At 35.3% G+C, this 26648-nt stretch overlaps 1 protein-coding gene across 1 annotated transcript; it reads left to right on the plus strand.

Moving 5' to 3' along the window:
• Positions 1–7: 7 nt before the first annotated feature.
• Positions 8–26589, plus strand: LOC106165228 (uncharacterized). Its single transcript, XM_013543342.2, has 19 exons — positions 8–199; positions 580–752; positions 1559–2944; positions 3427–3468; positions 4006–4147; positions 11909–11994; positions 12291–12383; positions 13025–13170; positions 13727–13838; positions 18460–18527; positions 18878–19036; positions 19989–20087; positions 21451–21525; positions 21813–21911; positions 22280–22501; positions 23193–23377; positions 23616–23971; positions 24286–24394; positions 24797–26589. Exons 2-19 carry the CDS (start codon positions 588–590, stop codon positions 25084–25086), a joined length of 3834 nt encoding a protein of 1277 aa, XP_013398796.2. The 5' UTR covers positions 8–199; positions 580–587; the 3' UTR covers positions 25087–26589.
• The last annotated feature ends 59 nt before the right edge of the window (positions 26590–26648 follow it).

Consider the following 26648-nt stretch of genomic DNA (forward strand, 5'->3'; position numbering starts at 1 on the left):
TTCATCCAATCAAGAAAAAGACATGGCGAACACTGGAGATTGATGCATACTGCAGTGTGGGTTTTCCTTATTATTCGCGATCCTGTGTTAACTTGAGATCTAATCAAGCCGGACATTGTCATTTACTGATCCTGACGACTTGAGAATCAAATGCAGTTATCTTAAATTTCAGTTGTCGTCCCAGGGAGTTGTTGCCAAGGTATATTATTGAAGATGGGTATCTAATCCATTGTATTTTTTCATCATTTGTAGTCTTCTAATGTTCATGATAAGTTAATTAAGTATTATTGACGATTTGTATAGGGCAGTTGATTTCTTTTACTGCTTATATAAAGTTGATTTTGAAATTCTAGTCATTACTTAATTGGATACATTGGACGAGAGTGATGCAAGAACGAACAAGGTCTTGGTTCTGACTTTTTAGGTTTCATTTTATTTTTGTTGACCTGGACTCTTTCAGTCAGTCAGGAGATGATGTCACAGGAAAAGGGTTTGGCAAGTTTAATCCATTTGCTTATTTTAAACATTTTTGTTAAAAAAAAACGAATATGTAACTTTATTATTGTTGTTCATCCTTAGACTGTAGCATGGAAGCCCCAGAAGATCAAAACCTGTCCTTGGAGGAAGGCATTGAGGCTGCACAGGAGGCCAGAGAGTCTGACCCAGAGGCTGAGCAGGGGGTCAGGGATGAGGAAGAGGAGGATGCAGGGAGAGAAGAGGACAGCGGGGCTGAGGATATCCAGGATGAGCAGGTAAAGAAAACCTTTGTGAAACCTGTCTTACAAAAGCAATGAAAGTGGACAGTTGGTCTGAACTTTTAAGCCAAAACTATGGTCTACTACAGTTTAAAATAAATCCAGTGTAGGCTGTTGAATAAAGTAAGCATTTTAAAAGCAGAAACTTACATATTTTACTTGTTGTAAAATATGGACAACATTTCCTTCAGTGTTTTTTAGATGTGTATTGTATCATCAATTCATTACTCTGTGTTTAAAGAACTAACGAAAGGTAGCATAGAACTGTACTCTTAATTGAGATGTCTCATATTTATTTAAAGATAAGATAATGATATTATTTACATATTTTAATCCTAAAGCAACACCAAAGGCGATCAGCAGTGGTTGCAGTATTTGCATTTTTCCTGATCTTTTTAGACCAGTAAATCTCAATAATGTCCAGTCTGATACAGTGAGAAAAATCAATACAGTATGGCTTTTTCTAGTCACTAGACTAGTTATTTTGAAAATTGATGAAATTATAATTTCTGATAAACTTACATCACAATAAAAAATCCAGCTTAAGTAATTATTAATTAACAAGAAATTTTATTGATAACAATGCCCCTCCTTGTACAGCATGCTACTCCACGACACATTACCTTTCACACTACGAGTGACTCCCATAAACCTATTATCAGAGCCCACAACCTTAACATAGTACCAGTGATCCCTTAAATTTATGTTTTTGTCTATAAACATTAGCAGTTACAGTTAAGGTATTCAATAATAAAAAAAATCTGGATTAATTGAGGTTGAATCACATTTGATTTATTTTCTAGGCTGGCTCTGGTGCAGAAGATGATGCCTCTGATGTGGAGGGGGACCAGTTAGTTACCTCAGAAGATAATCCAGAAGGACAAGTGCCTGTTGTGGAACAACTTCAAGATGTGAGCCAACCCCAGTCTGCTGGTCAAGGAGCAGATGGACTATATCTACCTCCAGAAGAGAGCGTCCCTTCTCAGACTGATGATGGTAGACTGGTGTCCAGCAGTGCTGAGGCGCCTGAGACTGAAGTTGACCAGTCACATCTCCTGTTGCAAAGCGAGGCTGACCAGGCACAGCTGACTTCCCAAACTGAGGCTGACCAATCACAAGCAATGTTGCAAGTAGAACCTGATCAGTCCCAGGTCAATTTACACACTGAAGCTGACCAATCACCAATAGCTTCAGAAATTGAGGCTGACCAGTCACGGTCAGCCTTGCAAGTCGAGGCAGATCAGAATGAAGGGGCTGCCCAGCCAGTGTTTGGGGAGGATTCCACAGACAGAGAAGCAACACGGGACAGCACTGAAGAGGTTTCTGAAACCGAGAGCACGGGTGAGGTGGATGACGCAGAAGAAAGCACACAGGACTCACAATTCACTGCAGATAGCACCAACCAGGGGATCCCTTCATATTCTGTGATTTCTGGAGTAAGTGACCCCCCTGGGTCACTCACTGGGGACTCTCAGTCCCAGTCTTTGCCATGGGAGGGTTATTTTGGTGGTGCTGCCCCTGGCTCCCACCCAGAGGAGTCTCAGTCCCAGTCTCTGACAGGGGAGGGGCTCTATGGAGAAAGAGATGCCACAGAGGATATTTCTCAGGACTCCTCAATACAGCAGGGGGACATTGAGGAGGAGGAAAGGGGTGGACTGTCTGACCAGATATGTGATAGTAATCAAAATGATTCTCAAAGTGCGATTATCAAACAGGACACTGAAAACCAGGGACAGGGAAATCCTCCAACACAGAGTGATTATGGTATAGAAAGGTTGGGTATCAATGGAGATAGTGACAGTGCCACCCCAGGGATAAGAGATGGTGGTGGTTCCACCACAGGGATGGCCCCAGATAGTGGGTGTAATCAGGCAATCCTGTCAGAGGGTGAGGATGGAGAGGGAGAAAGCTCAGATAGCGGGGAAATTGAGGAAGAGAAAGACAGTGGTAAAATGGGGACGGATCAGAAAAATGCCACACAGCACCAAACTGATGTAAAAGCTAAGAGGAAAGACAACCCTTTGAAACATGATTTAAATGAGGATCACGTTGAGCTGGACTTTGAAGAAGATGTGGTGGATGTGCATGCAAGTGAGAGTGGGATGTTAGTGGATGGACAGAAGGAAGAAATGGATGACACTGGAAGAAAAGAGGAAGGTGAAGAATCGGAAGAAGAGGGAGAAGAAAAGGTATTTATTGGCAGAATTTCAGTTAGAATGTACAAGCTCTCTTTGAATGTACATAAACTTAAAAAAAACTATTGATAATATTTTTTACTGATGTTTAAGTTTGAGTATTTTAGTAGTATTTTCTAATGTAGTATTGCTGGTAAATGGTAACTTATTGCTTAATAATATAATGTCCTTTTTTGTCAGTGTCATTTTATTATCAATATTTTTTACACACATTGAGATTTTCACGGAATGTACCAAAAAAACAATTAATTGTTTTTATTACTGTAGCAGTAACAAGTAACCTTCATTAGTTTGGTATCTTTCAAGTGAGGTGAGGTTAAAAATCTACAGTTTATATTACGTAAAAAAAGTAATTAGAGGAAAATCTTATGATTATCTTGCGATTATTTAATGAAACCCTGGAAAAAAGAAAAATTAATGTTGACTATGTTTCAGTAAGAAAATAAAAACTAAGAAGTTTGTTGACTTGTTTGCAGGAAGAAGGAGAAGCAAGATCTGGAGACGAGGGTGAGATAGAGGTCAGTGCTGGATGATACATAGCGAAAAGTTCAAATGAATTCAATTAACTCGTCCCATTGCAGACAACTGATGCATTCAGACATGAGCTCATCAAATAGTAGAATATTTGCACTTATGAATATTATTTGATATGAACATTTCAGATATCACATATGGATCACAAATATTTTAAATGTAAATGTTATAGATTTAATAGATGAAAAAGGAAAATTGATAAAAAGAGAACTATTTGAGTAGATTATAGTTGATTTTTATGACGGGCAAGGGTTTCCCCAGAGAGCCATCCTGTCGCCATTTGGACAGCCACTGGCTTCAAAAGATGGCCTAAATACAAAGACAGCTGGACAGCTTATAAAAATTTTGAGAATGACAATATATTTTAGTTGTGAATCTGTAAATAGGTGAACAAATAACAACAGATCAACATTTTAGGTTCCCTGCTCCCCAAATCCTGGTGAAACCCCTGATGCTGAACTTGTATTTTTCTGTGTTTTGCCGTGGATACTTTGATGAAAAATTTTACTTAACTCTATTAGGATGAAGATTGTGAAGAAGGAGAAATAAAGGACCCTGATGGGAGAAAGCCATTTGTAAGGCCGATGTGTCGTTTTTTCAATAGAGGGCACTGCACATGGGGCCCTTCTTGTCGATTTCTTCACCCTGGGGTCAATGACAAAGGTGAGCAAAAAGGGTTTGTTAAATATGCAGCTAGAGTAAAGGAAACGTTTGATATTTGACCAAAATAATATATATTATGACGTATATTTATTTATGCTATACAATAAGCTGAAAAATCAACTATCAAAAGCACTGTGTTTCATTTTTATGTACAGACACAGATGTGTCTGTACATATAGCCATCATCTGCGTCTGTCGTCGCCGTCGTCGCCGTCGCCGTGCACTTTTACCGATAACATGATAAGTGGAAAACCATTTTGCCTTTTGATTTGAAACTTGCAGAACTGATGTATATTCATAATACGCAGGTCAAGTTCGAAAATCAGCATGATCGGGTCACTCTTAGGGAATTTATGCTGTTTTTTCACTTTTTTCAACATATATGCAGCACTGATAACACGATAAGTGGAAAACCATTTTACCTTTTGACTTGAAACTTACCGAACTGATGAATATTCATAATACGCAGGTCAAGTTCGAAAATCAGCATGATCGGGTCACTTTTAGGGAATTTATGCAGTTTTTTCACTTGTCAGCATATATGCAGCACCGATAACACGATAAGTGGAAAACCATTTTACCTTTTGACTTGAAACTTACAGAACTGATGAATATTCATAATACGCAGGTCAAGTTTGAAAATCAGCATGATTGGGCTATTTTGAGGGAATTTATGCTGTTTTTTCCCTATTTTCAGCATAAATGCAACACTGATAACACAATATAAGAAAAACGGATTGGCCAATTGTAATTATACTCACAGGAGTGGTCAATCTTACTAAAACGCAGGTTGAGTTCGAAAATCAGCATAATCGGGCCATTATTTTAGAAGTTATACTGTTTTTTTCACATTTCCTCAGATTCAATTCTTAAGCATGTTAACAGTCTCATTATTTAACTAATAAGATGCCCAAAAGTGTTTGTTTGATATTTCCTGCATCTTTACAACATTGTTAGTTGATTATGTAAAAAACATGGTAAACTTGTTATCATGTATTGTGTAATAAAGTGTCAAAAATGGAAATAAACTCATATCATTGCAGTTTGTCAGATTCAATCATCCACTATGTTCAGAATCTCAGAATGGAGGAAATTGGACATTTAACACTGTTCTATTGATACTTTTCCCATTTCATCAATTTTTTTAGTTGGTCATATAAAAATGGCAGTAAAATGTTTATTTTGTTTTATGTTAAAAAAGTGTTAAAAATGGAAATAAACCCATTTCAGAACAGTGCTGTCTTGTTCAGCATATATGCAACACCGTAAACACGATAAGTGAAAAACTGTATTACATTTTGGCTTGAAACTTACAGTACTGATGAATATTCATAATACGCCGGTTAAGTTCGAAAATCAGCATGATCGGGTAATTTTTAGGGAAGTTATGCTTTTTTTTCACTTTTTTCAGCATATATGCAACACTGTAAACACGATAAGTGAAAAACTGTATTACATTTTGGTTTGAAACTTACAGAACTGATGAATATTCATAATTCGCCGGTCAAGTTCGAATATCAGCATGATTGGGTAATTTTTAGGGAAGTAATGCTTTTTTTTCACTTTTTTCAGCATATATGCAACACCGTAAACACAATATAAGAAAAACAGATTGGCCAATTGTCATTGTACTCACAGGAGTGGTCAATCTTGCTAAAATGCAGGTTGAGTTCAAAATCAGTATAATCGGGCCATTATTTTAGGAGTTATGCTGTTTTTTCACAATTCCACAGATTCAATTCTTAGGCATGTTAACAGTCTCATAATTGAAAGTGTTTGTTTGATATTTCCTGCATCTTTACAACATTTTTAGCTGATTATGTAAAAATGGTGGTAAACTTGTTATCGTGTATTGTGTAATAAAGTGTCAAAAATGGAAATAAACTCATATCATTGCAGTTTGTCAGATGCATTCATCCTCTATGTTCAGAATCTCAGAATGGAGGAAGTTGGACATTTAACACTGTTCTATTGATACTTTTCCCATCTCATCAATTTTCTTCATTGGTCATATAAAAATGGCAGTAAGCTGTTTATTTTGTTTTATGTTAAAATAGTGTTAAAAATGGAAATAAACCCATTTCAGAACAGTGCTGTCTTGTTTACATTTTGGCATTTTCAATATGTGACTTAAAGGACAATGTTCATGTAAAAATCCATTTCTCGAATTTTGAAGATACAGCACTCAATCTATACACTAGAGGTATGTTTTAATCGATCCCCGCCATTTAAAAATTATAAAAACAATCTATTAGTAGAAAAAAAAGCGTTTTAGTAAACCTCACCTCAATATGCAAAAATGAAGCAACAGATCTGGGTCACGTGGTACTGTGACGACAATCACGATAAAGGTCTATGAGACTCAACTGAGCTGCATGGTGCATAGTTAGGAAGTTTAGAAGTTAAGGAAAGTTGTGTTGAACGGAGTTGAGGAATTTTCGTTATGCCTCGGTGTGTTGCCGTGGGATTCACCAAAATTGCAGCTCTTTCTTTGTCTGTGACGGTCTTCCGTGACTTACTTACTAACTTCGGTGACAATAGTTGCGATGCTCTAGATCATGGTCACCTCAGGTGGTTTAGATCATATCAAGAGCTGGTAGTCTTTCAGATTAACTATCATCAGTTGGCAAACTTACTGATTGCTGATGCATTTTAAATGCATTGTAGTTGACCAAAAGCTCGTTTACAACAAACCTGTTAATTATGCACAGCTGCAATTCCCAACCCAGGTAATAACAGGTATGAAACTAGTCTTGGTGGGCTTTCATATTTTTCAATATATCTCATTTATTTCATGGGGTTATTTTTTTGGTATTTGTAAATGACGTTAAATATCAATACTTAAACAATTAAGTTCAAACACGGTCGCGAACATTAATAAAAGAAATTGCTCTCAGGGTATCTTGAAGCTTCCGTGGAAGAAAACGTGTTGAGGAAAAACAGGAAAAAGAGCGTTATATTAAAGAAAAAATGGGAACTGCTATAATAAAATGGTTCGTTATCCTAATTCGTTTATGCTTTGAGGATTTGTTTCTGAAGATTATTTCATCTGAAATATTAAATAATTTAAAAGATTGATTATTTTATAACTTGAAACGCAAATTCTGCGTCAGTACGCAATTTTTTTTTTGCAAATTTGTAAGCTTATAACACCGTGCTATAAAGATCTACTCAAGAAAAAAATTTGCTTGGGTAAAATTGAGTACGGAATGAACTGGAGACACTTGGCTTGTCATTAAGTTTACACGAAAATATGTCAGGTAACTTTATACTGTCTTTGAAAGAGTAAAGATTGAAAGATAATTTTAGACAAACTTTGACGGGGGAAATACCTACAAAGAGTAATGGGCTATTTCGCCAACATCTTGTTGAACATTTTACACTGCAATTCTATTCAAATAAGCTAAGGAACTAATTGCCAAATTAATACTCTCATCACATAACAGGGGGGTAACCAGACCTGCAAAAATTGTACGCACATATTTAAAAAGATTACAAGCACATACAGCAAAATGTAGACTTACGCAAAACATGAAGGACAGTGTAATCACAGCAAATGTACCTCATATAGTAGCTTAATTTCCATTAATAATAAAATCATCATTTAAGTCAAAAATATTCTTGCGATTTAATAACTATTTTAATTTACCCAGAACGGTATATTTATTTTAAAGGCGGTTAACTGAAATATAGTTTTATGATTTGTTTGTGAAAATTGCCCATGTCACCCTGTTAGTTTGGAGGTCTAAGCTGGATCAAGTCCGAGTTAAAATTCCTATGAAGTTGTGCAGGAAAAATTCTTCCTTTCTTTCTCTAGCTCCTCGATAAACCTGGTGTTCAGATTTTATCTAGTACCCCCAGGTCTACGGGAGCTGCGCTTTGTAACTAACGCACAGGTAGATTTTTACCTGAGATAACTGGAGTAAAGCTTAGATAGAGAGTGCGTTCGATACAAGCAAGGCAAATTGAATGCCATTTAACCCTCTAATTAAGAGGTAAAGGAAGTTCCAGGTAGATGGATGATTAAGATAGGACTTGTAAAGGTAACGGGCATTGTTTACCTCAGTTTAATAAAAGTATGCAAGACGGAGTGTCAGCGGTTTAATAAAATAAATTGAATTTCACAAATAACATGGACCTCATATGCAATAATCAACATTTCCCTTAACTCATTCAAATGCAGTGTTTTATACAACTTGGGATAACCATAATGAAATGCTTGTTAAAGAAATGACTAGACGGGAAATGGTTTTACACAGCTTCACGAGGATTTAGACCCCTCGGGTAAGAGATTTGAATGAGTATAAACTTTTATCAGACGCCAGAGAAGTCATCTTACAGGTAGACAATGCAGCTCAGTTTGACTGCTAAGCACGCTCTGTTCTCCAGTGGCTCGATTGTCGTCATTGGACCACGTGACCACGTAGCTCATTAACTCCCAGGCCGAGCAAATAGGACGTTTTTTAAAGCCAAAAATTTACCAAATGAGCTTTTAATTTGTGTATTTGGATAAAGATATCGTTAGTTGGGCATGTTTTCTGAAGAATATGTTCCGTTCAGGCCATTCTGACGGCATGAAGCAAACCCTTTAAAGTTCCATGGGCCTGAAGACTTTTGCTAGTCACATTTTCTGAATAACCATGATACTAATATTTTATAATTAAAAATTGATGGTCATTATGCTGCAAAACATTAGGTAATCTTGCATCAAAATTTGAAGAAACCCCTATTTTGGGCACTGCTCCCATGATGACCATTTAAGGAAAATCATGTCACTTACTGTTCTCAAACTTACAGGAAAGAAACATGGGTCTAAAATACAGCTTCAGTAGACAATGCAGTCTGTTTGGTAAATTTTTCTGGCAATTAAACAGTTTTTTGTGAAAATTTAATTTTTTACTTATTGGCATTTCCAAGGTGTGACTTAGAACCTCCACGGGCTTGAAGACCCATGCTAGTCACATTTTCTTAAATCCATGACAGGTATAATTTATTATGAAAAATGGATGGTCATTATGCTGTAAAACATTATGTAATATTGCATCAAAATTTGAAGAAACCCCTATTTTGGGCACTGCTCCCATGATGACCATTTAAGGAAAGTCATGTCACTTACTGTTCTCAAACTTACAGGAAAGAAACATGGGACTAAAATACAGCTTCAGTAGGCAATGCAGTCTGTTTGGTAAATTTTTCTGGTAGTTAAGCAGTTTTTTTGTGAAAATGTAATTTTTCACATATTGGCATTTTCAATGTATGACTTAGAACCTCCACGGGCTTGAAGACCCATGCTAGTCACATTTTCTGAAAATTCATGACACTTATATTTTATTATTAAAAATCGATGGTCATTATGCCGTTAAGCATTATGTAATGTTGCATCAAAATAGAAGAAAACACAATTTTGGGTGCTGCTGCCTTGATGACCATTATGGGAAAACTGTGTTACTTATGACTGTCAAACTTTCAAAAAAGAAACACAGGACTAAAATGCAGCCTGAGTTGGAAAAGCAGTCTAATTGGCTTCTTTTTCTGGAAGCTATACATTTTAGTGTAATATTCATTATCTTTTTGGCATATTCATTGTGGGACTCAGAGCTCCCATGGACATGAAGCCGAATGGTAATCATATTTTCTACATGTCCATCCTATTTATAGTCAATAAACAAAAATTGGTGATAATTATTCTCTAATTTATTATGTAATGTTACATCAAAATTGACAACAATCTTTTTGCACTGCTACTGCAAACATTATGAAAAGAAAACTGTGCTACTTATTATCATTTTTAACTTACAAGTACGATTTTTAGGATTGGCCTTCAGCTCATATGAGAAAACCAGCTCTATTGGATTATCATTTTTATTGAATTTATGCATTTTTTGTGAAATTTTCAATTTTCTCATTCTGGCACTTTCTAAGTATAAACTTGAACTCCGATGGGCCTGAAGCCTTATGCTTTTAATTTCGTCTGTGTTACCTGTTGTGCATAAGTTGATGTTGACTGTGCAGATAAACATAATGTATTATTGCATCAGGATTGGTAGTCTCCTATTTTGGGCATTATGGTTTTGTGCTTTTCTTAAAGTGTGACTTATGGGCCGAAAGACCTTTGAGTGGGTCAGTCTGTAAATTACCCTTGGGTATCACTAGATGAATTTCAAAGTTATAAAGTCATTTGCCTTAATAGGCCATTAAATGAGATTACATAAAGCACACTTGTTGATATTTCCCTGTAAACTCCCAAAGGTAAAGCTCTCTGCTAGATTAATAATAAGGAAGCAGTGATAATTATGCAGGTAAATTTTGTTTAATATTGCAAATAAGTTTTAAATAATATTATATATATATATATATATATATATATATATATATATATATATATATATATATATTTTGCTTGTGACATTTAGTTTTCAGGAGTAGACTTTCTTAAAGAGCACTACTTCAAAATATCTGAGATGAAAAATATCCAAATGAGTGAAGCTTAAAAAAATTGTTTTTCCATATATATTCATATATACTATTTAGTATAAACTGAAGGCATTATAAATTAAATTTTCAACCCAACTCCACTGTAAATAATGGTGTTTATCATTTGAGACACCTGTATAACTTTTTAATCTTTAAATCACTGCAATTAAGCTCATTATCCATCCCTCCCATATAAATGCAATAAAAATTCTGTTAATAATGAGATCAAATGTGTTCCCGATTTACCTTATTACTAAATCTCCCCAAAAATACCTAGTATTTGATATATATATATATATATATATCAAACTGGAAGATTAAAAGTTTGAATAGCATCTTCATAGGAATTATATTTACCTCAAGCTCTGCCAAGGAGGTCATATTTTCACCCCCGTTTGTCTGTCATCCACATAACACAAAAAGTTAAGGACTGATTTTGCAGAAATTTTCAGGAACTGTCGGAAGTGGGCCAAAGAGGACAATGATTAATTTTTGGTGGTGGTCTGGAACAATAATCAATCAATTATCAATAATAATCAACAATTGCTGCCTTGGCAGAGGTCTGCACTCTCAAAGTGCTTTTCTAGCTTTGTTATGTTTTCCTTTATAATTTTTTCTCAAACACTTGCATTTGTGACTTTTAACTCTCATCTGCCTGGGGCTCTGCACATTTTCTGTATTTCCACATAAGCAGTTGTATTGTTTTTTATGTCTTTAAACATTATGTAATATTATTTTATGCACTGTCATCATTTTTCAAATATTGAGAGTTTCATAGTGTGAATTTGAACTCTCATGGTCCTGAAACTGTAATTTTATTGAAGGGGTGGACCATCTCCTGGGTCTTCCTGAAGACAGTCAGGTTATTAAGTTTATATTGACTGGTATCTATTTTTTTCTGTTGGAAGACCATCAAAATGGAGGATGGATCAACATAGATACTTTGTAATACTGTCAGAAAATATCTCTGGGTCCGCTCCTGTTATTGACCATGTTACCTGTTGTGCAAGATTAAAATTCAGTGTTGACTGACAGTGCTATTATAAGCATTATTTATTATTGCATCAAAATTGACAAAATGACCTATTTTGCATCTTTATTTTCTGTTTTTTTGTCTGTACATTTGACAGCTTTGCTGCCTTGTTTCACCATTATAATTAATAGTAGAAATATCAAAAGCAGTAGCAATGGTAAAATTAGGAAAAAAAGCTTGAAAACGTGCATTGTATTTGGTTGCCATTCAGTATTATTGTTTATTTGGAATCTGTTATTTTTCTTCTCTTCCAGGTAACTACTCCCTGATAGAAAGACCAGGGTTTCACCCCCCAGGGAGGCTGGGGCAGCCTGGGGGTCAGGGACCCCGGGGACAGGAGGTATTATTGTAATATATATATATTTTTACTTTTTGTTTGATGTATAATTCATATATATGCTACTTAAGCATAGATTTCAGATTAGTTTCTTATATGAAGTCCTGCTTAGTTCTACCATGTCTAGTTGCAAATAAAGTCATCAGTTTTTGTAAAAAAATGTTTGGTAAATTGAATTAAATACCTTTCCATGAATTATTTGATGATATTTATTATTATAATATTTATTTACCTGTAATATGTTTAGTTGGCTTGATTTATTTTACGTCTTCTTAATATTACTGTTCTGTATCATATAGGGTAATCCAGTGGAAGAACTTCCCCCACCCCCTCCAGTGGAGGAACCTGCTACAGAGAGTGCCTGGGAAAGAGGGCTGAGGCAAGCCAAGGAGGTACAAGGACATGGGAGTTTTTGTGTATATGGGTTAAATGGGGTACCCAAAACTTTTAAGCCCATTGGTCGGTTGGACCAGCAGACCTTAGAAAACTATATGGCCAAATTTGCAATAATTGACAATAATTGACTTTCCCAAAGATAAAATCTGTAATTTAATGGAAAAATAATCTAAAACAGCCTTTGAAATTTCTAATAGCCTGAATTGACAAGTCACTTTGAAATTTTTCCGTTGCTTCTATCCCAATTCATACAGTAACTGATTGCTTTGGACTGACATTGCAGACTGGGAAAAATATGCATCAGCTCCATCAAATATGCCATATTACTTCCCCTACTGAACTTCAGCCCACAAAATACCGTGTATAGATATGCTTTTAAACCACAGTCTCACATGCTTGCTGTTTTAAGTGAATTAAACTGGACTGTTTGATGATTAACTTTTTACTGGCTTTAATGCAATATTACAGCACAAGTAGTTGTCACATTGCTCTAAAATATTGTATTAGGATTTAGAAGATGGTATTCCTAAAAATGTATTTTCAGAGAGAAAAGGATAACTTGAGACAACCAAATGATCAACATCTGTCACATAACTGGAACTTAAGATATTTATTGTCAGTTTTATTCTGATTCAAGCTGATGAAGAAGGCCAGTAAAAAGAAAGAACAAGAGGTGAACTTACATGAGAAGCGCCTCACACTGAGTATAGAGGATCAAGACAGGGAGATGAATAAAGAAAACGACAGGAGAAGATTTGAGCCAGACCCGTACTATGATGACATGTAAGTAGACTTACACAGGTATGGGCAGGTTATGATGACAAATACTAGGTATTTTTGGGGAGATTTAGTAATAAGGTAAATCGGGAACACATTTGATCTCATTATTAACAGAATTTTTATTGCATTTATATGGGAGGGATGGATAATGAGCTTAATTGCAGTGATTTAAAGATTAAAAAGTTATACAGGTGTCTCAAATGATAAACACCATTATTTACAGTGGAGTTGGGTTGAAAATTTAATTTATAATGCCTTCAGTTTATACTAAATAGTATATATGAATATATATGGAAAAACAATTTTTTTAAGCTTCACTCATTTGGATATTTTTCATCTCAGATATTTTGAAGTAGTGTTCTTTAAGAAAGTCTACTCCTGAAAACTAAATGTCACAAGCAAAATTAGAAATCAGATAAAAACCTGTAATAGTGCTTAAGAAATTGTACTACTTACTGTGGGATTTCTGTTGAAAAATTGTAGAATTTGCTGAAGCATATTGAGATTAGGTTGGTAACAATATGCAAGTGAAAAATCAACTATTTTTTTTAATCTGTAGGTTTGATGATCCTTACTATACAAAAGAACTAGACATCCATCCGTACGAGAACTTTGAAGTACGCTGGAGTCGGGAGCCTTTGCCACCACCGCCTCAGGAATATTACCCCAGGGTACGTAATATGAAGCAAGATATCCAAGTCCTAACTTCATCTTTTTTATGTACAGACACAGATGTGTCTGTACAAATAGCCATCATCTGCGTCTGTCGTCGCCGTCGCCGTGCACTTTTACCGATAACACGATAAGTGGAAAACCATTTTACCTTTTGACTTGAAACTTGCAGAACTGATGAATATTCATAATACGCAGGTCAAGTTCGAAAATCAGCATGATCGGGTCACTTTTAGGGAATTTATGCAGTTTTTTCACTTTTTTCAGCATATATGCAGCACCGATAACACGATAAATGGAAAACCATTTTACCTTTTGACTTGAAACTTACAGAACTGATGAATATTCATAATACGCAGGTCAAGTTCGAAAATCAGCATGATTGGGCTATTTTGAGGGAATTTATGCTGTTTTTTCACTATTTTCAATATAAATGCAACACTGATAACACAATATTAGAAAAACGGATTGGCCAATTGTAATTATACTCACAGGAGTGGTCAATCTTACTAAAACGCAGGTTGAGTTCGAAAATCAGCATAATCGGGCCATTATTTTAGAAGTTATACTGTTTTTTTTCACATTTCCTCAGATTCAATTCTTAAGCATGTTAACAGTCTCATAATTTAACTAATAAGATGCCTAAAAGTGTTTGTTTGATATTTCCTGCATTTTTACAACATTGTTAGTTGATTATGTAAAAAACATGGTAAACTTGTTATCATGTATTGTGTAATAAAGTGTCAAAAATGGAAATAAACTCATATCATTGCAGTTTGTCAGATTCAATCATCCACTATGTTCAGAATCTCAGAATGGAGGAAATTGGACATTTAACACTGTTCTATTGATACTTTTCCCATCTCATCAATTTTCTTCATTGGTCATATAAAAATGGCAGTAAACTGTTTATTTTGTTTTATGTTAAAATAGTGTTAAAAATGGAAATAAACCCATTTCAGAACAGTGCTGTCTTGTTTACATTTTGGCATTTTCAATATGTGACTTTAAAGTTCCATGGGTCTGAAGACTTTTGCTAGTCACATTTTCTGAATAACCATGATACTAATATTTTATAATTAAAAATTGATGGTCATTATGCTGCAAAACATTATGTAATGTTGCATCAAAATTTGAAGAAACCCCTATTTTGGGCACTGCTCCCATGATGACCATTTAAGGAAAATCATGTCAATTACTGTTCTCAAACTTACAGGAAAGAAACATGGGTCTAAAATACAGCTTCAGCAGACAATGCAGTCTGTTTGGTAAATTTTTCTGGCAATTAAACAGTTTTTTGTGAAAATTTAATTTTTTACTTATTGGCATTTCCAAGGTGTGACTTAGAACCTCCATGGGCTTGAAGACCCATGCTAGTCACATTTTCTTTAAATCCATGACAGGTATAATTTATTATGAAAAATGGATGGTCATTATGCTGTAAAACATTATGTAATATTGCATCAAAATTTGAAGAAACCCCTATTTTGGGCACTGCTCCCATGATGACCATTTAAGGAAAGTCATGTCACTTACTGTTCTCAAACTTACAGGAAAAAAACATGGGACTAAAATACAGCTTCAGTAGGCAATGCAGTCTGTTTGGTAAATTTTTCTGGTAGTTAAGCAGTTTTTTTGTGAAAATTTAATTTTTCACATATTGGCATTTTCAATGTATGACTTTGAAGTTCCATGATCCTGAAGACCTTTGCTTGTCACATTTTCTGAATATGCGTTATACTAATATTTTATAATTAAAAATTGATGGTCATTATGCTGTTAAACATTATGTAATGTTGCATCAAAATTTGAAGAAACCCCTGTTTTGGGCACTGCTCCCATGATGACCATTTAAGGAAAATCGTGTCAATTACTGTTCTCAAACTTACAGGAAAGAAACATGGGTCTAAAATACAGCTTCAGTAGGCAATGCAGTCTGTTTGGTAAATTTTTCTGGCAATTAAACAGTTTTTTGTGAAAATGTAATTTTTCACATATTGGCATTTCCAAGGTGTGACTTAGAACCTCCACGGGCTTGAAGACCCATGCTAGTCACATTTTCTGAAAATTCATGACACTTATATTTTATTATTAAAAATCGATGGTCATTATGCCGTTAAGCATTATGTAATGTTGCATCAAAATAGGTGAAAACACAATTTTGGGTGCTGCTGCCTTGATGACCATTATGGGAAAACTGTGTTACTTATGACTGTCAAACTTTCAAAAAAGAAACACAGGACTAAATGCAGCTTGAGTTGGAAAAGCAGTCTAATTGGCTTCTTTTTCTGGAAGCTATACATTTTAGTGTAATATTCATTATCTTTTTGGCATATTCATTGTGGGACTCAGAGCTCCCATGGACATGAAGCCGAATGGTAATCATATTTTCTACATGTCCATCCTATTTATAGTCAGTAAACAAAAATTGGTGATAATTATTCTTTAATTTATTATGTAATGTTACATCAAAATTGACAACAATCTTTTTGCACTGCTACTGCAAACATTATGAAAAGAAAACTGTGCTACTTATTATAATTTTAAACTTACAAGTACGATTTTTAGGATTGGCCTTCAGCTCATATGAGAAAACCAGCTCTATTGGATTATCATTTTTATTGAATTTATGCATTTTTTGAGAAATTTTCATTTTTCTCATTCTGGCACTTTCTAAGTATAAACTTGAACTCCGATGGGCCTGAAGCCTTATGCTTTTAATTTCGTCTGTGTTACCTGTTGTGCATAAGTTGATGTTGACTGTGCAGTTAAACATAATGTATTATTGCATCAGGATTGGTAGTCTCCTATTTTGGGCATTATGGTTTTGTGCTTTTCTTAAAGTGTGACTTATGGGCCTAAAGACCTTTGAGTGGGTCAGTCTGTAAATTACCCTTGGGTATCACTAGATTAATTTCAGAGTTATAAAGTCATTTGCCTTAATAGGCCATTAAATGAGATTACATAAAGCACACTTGTTGATATTTCCCTGTAAACTCCCAAAGGTAAAGCTCTCTGCTAGATTAATAATAAGGAAGCAGTGATAATTATGCAGGTAAATTTTGTTTAATATTGCAAATAAGTTTTAAATATATATATATATCAAACTGGAAGATTAAAAGTTTGAATAGCATCTTCATTGGAATTATATTTACCTCAAGCTCTGCCAAGGAGGTCATATTTTCACCCCCGTTTGTCTGTCATCCACATAACACAAAAAGTTATGGACTGATTTTGCAGAAATTTTCAGGAACTGTCGGAAGTGGGCCAAAGAGGACAATGATTAATTTTTGGTGGTGGTCTGGAACAATAATCAATCAATTATCAATAATAATCAACAATTGCTGCCTTGGCAGAGGTCTGCACTCTCAAAGTGCTTTTCTAGCTTTGTTATGTTTTCCTTTATAATTTTTTCTCAAACACTTGCATTTGTGACTTTTAACTCTCATCTGCCTGGGGCTCTGCACATTTTCTGTATTTCCACATAAGCAGTTGTATTGTTTTTTTATGTCTTTAAACATTATGTAATATTATTTTATGCACTGTCATCATTTTTCAAATATTGAGAGTTTCATAATGTGAATTTGAACTCTCATGGTCCTGAAACTGTAATTTTATTGAAGGGGTGGACCATCTTCTGGGTCTTCCTGAAGACAGTCAGGTTATTAAGTTTATATTGACTGGTATCTATTTTTTTCTGTTGGAAGACCATCAAAATGGAGGATGGATCAACATAGATACTTTGTAATACTGTCAGAAAATATCTCTGGGTCCGCTCCTGTTATTGACCATGTTACCTGTTGTGCAAGATTAAAATTCAGTGTTGACTGACATAAGCATTATTTATTATTGCATCAAAATTGACAAAATGACCTATTTTGCATCTTTATTTGTTGTTTTTTGTCTGTACATTTGACAGCTTTGCTGCCTTGTTTAGTCACTTTGGCTCGTGATAGAGATGGAGACTCATGCTGTCAAAGTAGAAACTAACAACCCCTTTAAAAAGTTTCATAGATTGTAATTTTTCTCAACAGGTTGAATGCAGTATAAATTAGTGATTTAGTATTTTGTAGAAGTTTCCAGAAAAATGAAAGATATATAAATTTAGTTGAGTATTGTATACTTTTCAGCAACAAAAAAAGTGCATGATATTTAAATGTTTTCTTTAATGCAAGTGGAAATATGTAGCAATGAATTTAAGCAAACTTAACCAAATAACATTCATTAAAATATACTTGCACTCTGTTATTGATGTGGCTAGTGAAAGTAGGTTAGAGACAGGGAATTGTTTTAAATGTGACAAAAATTATGCTTGGAACAGTATATTCATTTTTGTTTTTAAAAAAAGTTTTTAAAAAAGTGAATTGTTTTAAAGCAGTTTGTTTTTCCTATGAGGCACACCATTTCAGCCCTTCACCACTTAACTCACGTCAACAAGTCAGCCATGTAATCAAGATCATTTTCTCATCTCTCATGTGTAGAAACAAGTTCAATCTCTTTAGAAATGAATAACTGGTTGAACACGTTTAATATATTTGTTTCTTTTTTTTTTTCACCCATGACCTTATGCTGTGAGAAAAACACTCATTTTTAACAAAATGTTATTTTTTTTCTAAATAGGGGCATGACTACCCACCTATGAATCGTGACAGGAGAAGGGAGAGAAGGAGAAGTCCATCTCCTCACAGGTACCAATTTATTTCCTAAGATTTTCTTTCTTATTTCCTTCTGTTTTTTTCTGATTACAAGCAGAATTTACTTCTGTTTGCTTAATCTGATTATCTTCATATCATTTCATATACTGAATGAGATAAGTTAAACCTTGGTCACTGTTCACAAATTAACAATTTTTTTTTAATGGGCATTCCTGTTGTTGAGGTGAAAATTGCTGATATTTTAAAGAATTTTCATGCCGTTTTTCTTTTCCAGATGCCTTTGAATCTGTATTTTGACATTTATGTCTGTATATTTGCCAGCCTTGTCTGGTTTTACTTCTTCTTCACTGATATCTCAAAAAAATTATTCTCTTTGAATTCAGGCCAAGGGAGCACCGCAGACACAGAGAGCGTGTCCGTGAGCGCATAGAACGGGAGCCAAATCCACCACCTCAGAGAGTTTTGCCCGACAGTAAACCACCTCCAGAGACAATGGGGAACAAAAATAATAAGCCAGATGAATGGAGAGATCCTTGGATGAGGTTTGTGAATAAATGATTTACCTCAGAAAAAGAAAAAAAATGTTTTGTCAGATGATGTTTGAAAACCTATTTAAAGGAAAGATTATTTTTCATATATTTATGGTCTTTGGCCCTTGTAAAAAGACTTTTTGGTGAAAAAAGAATCTCAGTATGGACTAGATGTGGTTTTACCAGCAAGGCATGGCTGAAAACCTCTGCTGACCTAGCTCTACAAGTTTATGGCCCTGATGAATGAAACAGTCTTCCAATGCACTTGAAAATCATAGAGACTCAAGACATTAAGATTTTAAAAAAGAACTTAAGGCTTCGTTCACATGGAATGTCTGTTTTCTAAAAATCTATTTTCTATTCGCGCTATCTTATGATCACGGTCTGTGCCCTGAATATCCTGCCGCGTAATTACTGGCAGCGCGAGCCAGTTACTTATAGTAACTTATAGTAACTGGCTCGCGCTGCCAGTAATTACGCCGCGGGATATTCAGGGCACAGACGGTGATCATAAGACATACCGCAAATAGAAAATAGAATTTAGAAAATAGACATTGCATGTGAATGAAGCCTAAAACTTTGAATTTCTGAAAGTTATATTGCTGAATTGACTGGATTTTAATCTGAACTTGCACTGTATATTTTTATTAGCTTTATAATTGAGCTGTTTTAATTAATAATTTATTTTGCCCTCATAAACTCTACTCAACATTTGAACTGGACTTTAAATTAGTAAAATTTTGACCCTTCATAAAAGTACCTTGACTGATGTGATTTTTGACTTGCTGATTTTGAAGATAGATGGAGCTCACATCAACAAATCAGATATGTGGTCAGTGCAAATAGCATGCCTCATAGGAAAAACATGACAAGTTTCTTTGGAAGTAATTTATTTATTTGTTTGAACCATCTTTAGACTATTTTCCCAACCCTATTTCACTGAACTTTTTCTCTGTTTTACCAGGTCAAAATCTCCAAAGAGAAAACCTGGGTCTCCGGAGCCTCAGTCGCGGGGAAGGAGGAGGAACAGGTCTGGGAGCTACTCATCGTATTCATCATCAAGGTTGGTGTTAGACTACATTCATGGTTTGTTTTCACTCAACTTGGGTCAGCCATCTTTTTGACTGATATCAGTGGGTTGCAGTAAATATTATGCCTTTTTTTTTAATCATGTTTCCTTGGGTTGACCTCCAGTGGTAAGCTGTTAGTTAACAGTTACCCTGCTGAGACTGGTAGTACAAAGTTAGACCACCACATCTAACATTTTTGCGCAAGAGACAATGCAAAACCCATTTTACTGTATTAGATGATGTGTTTTGGCAAGAAATACACTGGTAAGCAACCAAATGGAAGTATCTGTGGTTTAATTGTGCAGTGGGATCTCTCTGTAGACAGTATATGGCACAAAGACATTTAAATATTTGTATATTCCTCTACATAACCACAACAGTGAATGAACAACATAAAAACTCTCTGTTAGTTGAGGAAATGGATCATATTAAAAATTAACAAAATATTTGTTCATTTGAAGTCATGTGTTTAAATTTGCAGTATTTTGCCCCACAATTTTCTGCTTTCTGTGGTGGTGGTATAGTTTCTTTCATATCATTAAGCAAAACAATAAGGTTATTTCTTTTTGAACAGTCATTTCCAGAGGTATAGGTGTTAAATTTCATTCACTGGAATTTAATCCTCTTCTGTTTATTTATTCATTTGTCCCAATGCAATGAAACACTGTATGAAAAAGAAACAGTTAAGCCCCCTTTTACATCCTTTTTGCCTCATGTAGTACGGCCCTGTTTGAGAGTAAAAAAATATTCTTTACATGCCAACAACTGGCCAATCAATGACCATTCATTCTGTTACCAAGGCAATGCTTGTGCCTTTTTTCTACAACCTCAACTATGCCAGTTTCATGGTCACACAAAGGATGCAGATAGGATGTTGTCCAGTGTAAAGGGGTTTTACTGATAACCCTATTGTTGTATCACCAACCTAGAGCTGGACATACCAAGGATCCACAATGCACTCTGGGGGGTTTATATTCCACACAAATTAAATTTTCACTGAAATTTCAACACTTTCTTCAATCGCCAAGAGCACCATGTTCCAACCTGCTGAGCGACATAATTACAATCTATAAATTTGATTTTGATGTACTTTGATAAGAGAGAAAGAAACTGGTGAATTTTACTCTTAACAGTAAAAATTTCGAATTTGCCCACTTAAAGTTCAATTTTAAACAACTTACCATTTTGCTATTGCTCTAAAAAAAATCTGATCCATTTTCCTAAAGATGTACAAAGTGCAGCTGGTGGTTCATACCCAGGAGATAGCTCTGACCCTCTTGATTTTGTCTGATTTTTGTTCTTTTTCTGATTTTGCATGAGTGATGGGATGACCTGTGGTGCACTATTTTCTTTCAGATCTAGGTCAAGGTCATCTTCATATTCTGTCTCAAGTCGTTCATCATATAGCCGGTCATCTTCATTTAGTTCAAGGTGGGTGACAAGGGCAAAGAACCTTTTTGCTTGGCAATTTTTAAGGCTATGGCTTTCATGGATATTCTTCACATAATCCATAAGATATTTTACCTGGGCATGAAAGATCGTATTATTTTCCTTTTATGTAGCTGGAATATCAGTTTGTTTTTCTGTTTACACAACTTTTTCCTAAGAATTGGTTGAAAAGTCTAAAGTATGTGGTAATGATTGAATGATTGAAAATATGTGGTAATGATTGAATGCTGCCATGAAATGAAATGAAGTATCCCTTTTGAATATTGCAGAAGTTCATCATATTCACGCTCTCCAACACCAAAAGGTAAAAAAGCAGCAGTGCCTGGACCCCCAACAGAGAAAAAGCCCCTGCCTGCTCCAAAACCTGGGTAATGTTGTATAAGTTTATATATGAAATGATATATATTAACAGTAAGTTAATATAGTTTGGTGTTACTATGGATATGTGAAAAGTTGGCGTCTAATATTTCTATGTTTGGAGATTCACCTTATATTCTTTTTATATGTGAAAATTGATAGCAACTCCAATTACCTTTAGTATTTTCTGATTAACTGTATTAACCATGTTGGTTATTGGTTTCTTGTATTTGGATGTTTTTGATCTGTGCTGTTCTCATAACTGTTCTATGTCATAATGATTTATACCCTGTCTGCAAAAGTTTGTTTCCAAGCTGACTATAATTTTCTACATTCTACCAAATAGTTTAATGGATTGTAACTGATGATTTTCAATTAGTGAGGCTCCAAAGAGTTCTGTGCAGAAGACGACAACAAAATCTCCAGACAAGAAAGCAAAACCTCTGGTGGGCCCCACATGGGCACCCCCAGTGACACCTAGTGGTGGAACAACAACTTCTGGTTCGGCGCCATCTCAGCCACAGAAATTATTGGGACCACCACCAGGGGCCAAGACAGGACCAACAGAAAGAGGAAGGAAAAAGGAGAAAGGACCCCCGAGGTGAGTACTTGCATTGCACACTGCACATCGCAGAGACTTTTCTTATAATGCTGGTATCCAACTATTATACCATTGATGGAACAATAGGATAATTGGACTTGTATTTCCCATGCAGGCTTACCTGTTTTTTCATTCACTTGGGTGCGTTCATCCTATTGTTTGAAGCGCCATCAGTGGTATAAGTCAGTTACAACTACTCATCATCAACTGTATGAGACGTACAAGAGCAAATTATATCTTGGATTTGCCTCGATATAATTATGCTCCTGTATGTTGCATACAGTGAACGGCTCATATTGAAACTAGTACTTAACTCTGAGTGTTCTCAAAAACTTTTAAAAAGGCACAAAAACATTCCTAAAACCTGACCTGTCAGCACTCCAGTAGATGTCAGAATCTAGAGTGCAGACCATCACTAGGGCAAAATGTAATTGAGAAAAATACATAGACACTTGGATCCAGTTGAAATTGTAATTGCTTTTTTTCCATCCTGAATAAATGTCTAACATTAAAATTTCTTCAAAATTTATGAAGAACTTTTTTGAATTTTTTTGTCCATAGAAAAAACAAATTAAGCAACCACTAATAACCATTAAGATAACCTCCCTCGTTTGCAGAAGCAATAACTGGTTTTACACTGGGTGGCGAATAGCTTTAAAATTAGAATTATGAAAAATTTCTTTTGTCTCAGGACTAAGAAGAAAACTCACAGTCCAAGTGGCAGTTCCTCTTATAGCAGCTCCAGCTCTTCTTCATCACGATCACGCAGTCGTAGCAGCAGTGCATCATCTGTCAGTAGTACATTTTCTAGTAGCTCAGGTGGAAGTGCCGACTCCGATAACATATACAAAGACATGGGAAAGGGGCCTAAGAAAGGTGGGGATTATTGATGAACAGTTTAGTGCTGTTCATATAAATGCATAAAAATTGATACAGAAAGGACAGAATTATTGGAGTTGAAAACATGTCATAAGTGTTAGTTTAGATTTTGATTTAGTCTCTTGTATGATTTATGTCAGTCATTGATCTATTTTATTTTGTTTGTAATCACTGAAATTGCCTGCATTCCTTGCCTGCTGAAAAATATTATGACCTCCAATGATTCTCACACTAGGAAAAAATAAAGATGTCACAAAGAGGCCACCACCTGGAGGGGTACCTCCAGCGCCATCTACTGGCGGTCCAGCCGGAGGACCTCCAGTGCCACCTCGGAGAGAAAAAGAGAAGAAAGACAAGTCAAAACAAATGGCCAAACCCACAACATTATCAAAAACTGGACCACCACCAGCACAGATGTCCAGTGGGGCTCAGCCTCCACCACTCCAGCCAGTTTCAGGAAGAGGTGACCGAGTGGACAGTTCAAAGACAAAGTCCAGTGTGACGTCATCAACATCTGTGGTCAAAACAGCCAAAGATCCAATGAAGATGATAGGGCAAAAGCAACAGATTAAGTTAACCCTTGTGAACAAGGTAACTTTGTAGATTGATAAAAAAGCTTATGTTAACTTATTCTTGCATTGATAAAAAAGTGAAGAAGTTGATCTTGCACATTTATGAAAGGCAAATTTATCATTGTATCTCTGTGCAAATGAAGGTAAAAGCTTTACTACTTTCCGTCATTTGGTTTGATGTCCCGCTTTCCCCTCATAAAATAGATAAATGATAAAAATAAATAATGGAATTTGATACAAATTTTGAAAATACTGATCTTTTCCATCACACATCATGTATACTGTCCTTTAGTCTTGAACATTAGAAATAATCTTTTTTTTTTCCTTTTTCAGCCAAAGGACAAGGGAGGTCTGAAACGACCAGCAGAGGGCAGTAGTGCTCCTCCTGCCAAGAAGCCCACGCCTGCCAAACCTCCTGTAAAAGCTGCCCCAATACCAAAAGGTGATATCTGTGGTCATTTACTCTCTAGTCTCTAGATTTCATGTGGTCACTTACTTTCTAGATTTTATGTGTGGCTAAAGAAAATTAAGATAAATTTTTGTCTTTTTTCAAGATTGTCGAAACTTAATTTTCGTTCACATTATTTTTACTTTGGTGAAGTTATAGGGTGAAGTTATATAATTAATGAAACATTCTAAATGATGATTCTAATGATCTCAAGTTAAAAGGTGCAAATGATGGAAAACCTAGATCCTGATTTTCACTGAAGAGATTCATCTAAGGAACCTCTGATGCACTTGTCATGTAAATCTTCAGTAAAAATATAATTTGTCAAGGATCTTTTAAAAATTCACAATTTTCCAAGTACCCTATTTTGAGCAGGTGAGATATTTGTGATTTCAGATTCAAAGGCATCTGTGAAAGTTCCTCCGAAAGCCCCAGAGAAACCAGCTGAGGCAAAACCCTCTATACCCAAGGTTAGCATGAAAATTGAGAGCAAGAAACCACTTCTACAGCCTCCAAAGCCTGTTAAGACGGCGTCTAGCAACAATGTGCCACAAGGAGGCTCCACTGCAGCTCCAGTGGTAGCCAAAGCATCAAAGAAGAGCACGTCTTCGAGGAGAGAAGAACTTTTGAAACAGCTAAAAGCTGTGGAAGACGCCATTGCTCGAAAACGCTCAAAGATGAATTGATGATGTAAATCATGGCACCAGGGGATGGTGTGATTGTTATCTTGTTTTAAAAGTTCTCTTGAGATCATGACATCGGCAAGAAGTGTGACTTGGTAATTTTATCCAAGTTTACCTTGAATGGCAATATTGGTATGAATGGTCATTCGACATAGTAGTTGATGTTACAGAGGATGCAGCCGACTTGGAGTGCACCTATATTGAATGCTTTATTGCCCATAGTCTCAAGATTAGAAAGTGCTTTGCTCTAGAATTCCAGCTCAGTGCTGTGAGAAGATTGCTCTCATGATATCAAGCACAAAAGATGGTGGTAGAATGCCTTCAGAAACATACTGAAGAAATAATCCCAGATCGACTGAGCTTTGCTACAAAATCTGAGTTTTAGGAGTTAATCTACAATTTTGCAAAGAAAAGAGTGGAGTTTATTTAAAACCATGGAGAGAACGTGGACATGTTAACAGAATGATGTTTAGATCTAGATAGGCATAGAAAACCCCAAATGAATGCCTATTTGCCATAAAAGAAGCATTTAGAGATGATACGTATCAGCTCATAATAGTTAACGGATTCAATATATACGAGTATGATATCTTTTTCTAAAAATGAAGGGGGTTTCTCTCTCTGACAGTACAGGTTGAGTGCAGAGTAAGTTCTTCAAACAGATCTCACTGCTGCATTGGGTCATTAATTAATTTTTTCAATTGGTGGCTTGTTTTAGTATCAGAAAGGCTTGATAAATCTGCAGTGTAATAAGGTTTACGTGAGATATGTAAAGAATTGCACACCACACTGGAATATAGGAATTGAAGAACTAATAAATAAAGGCACTAGAATTATTCATTATGCTATGCAAACCGAATCTAATTGAAAGTAATTATGAGAATTTGTCTTTGCTCATTTTTTCACTCTGCATTTTGCTAGCAATTATTTGTCTTCATTATTGGACATTCAGGCAATTACAGAAATTATACCTGCAGTTTTTAAACAGTATTGAAGTCTGTAGTGTGCTGGGGTTTGCCTTACTTGAAATAAAAACTAGCGTCAGTCTTTTTATTGAAGCCCATTAGTATTGAGGAAAGTAGACCACATCTGAAGCCAGAGATGAAAATGGATAAATTTTGGGAAATTACAGCTTATTTGATTGTTTGTATTTTTTTTAATTTATCATATTACAGACAGTTACATGTTCTTTGTCTTGCCAAATTTTTGTCAGTCTTCATCATAAAACCTGATCTAATTAGTGCAGGTATTACTGTGCACAGGTGTCATATTAGTATGCTGTTCTTGGCTAATCAGTTTAATGCAGGTGTCTTATTAGTATGTTAACTGATCAGCTGTGACATCTAGTGATCAGTACTAATACAAAGAAAGTGTAACTTTTTGTGATATCATGATAGAAAAACAATTTGGATTTATTTAGGGACTAATGAGTCCAGACATTCTTCAAAAACTTGTTTGATAATAACCATAATGGAACTTGTAAAATAAATCTTTTTTAGTAAATGACTTTTCTTATGTTAATCTTTATGCCAGTGGTTATTTTTTAAAGTTTATCATTACTTATA

Source organism: Lingula anatina, chromosome 4 (genome assembly GCF_051362555.1).
Source record: "Lingula anatina isolate TDL-2025a chromosome 4, LinAna3.0, whole genome shotgun sequence".
Classification (NCBI taxonomy): domain Eukaryota; kingdom Metazoa; phylum Brachiopoda; class Lingulata; order Lingulida; family Lingulidae; genus Lingula; species Lingula anatina.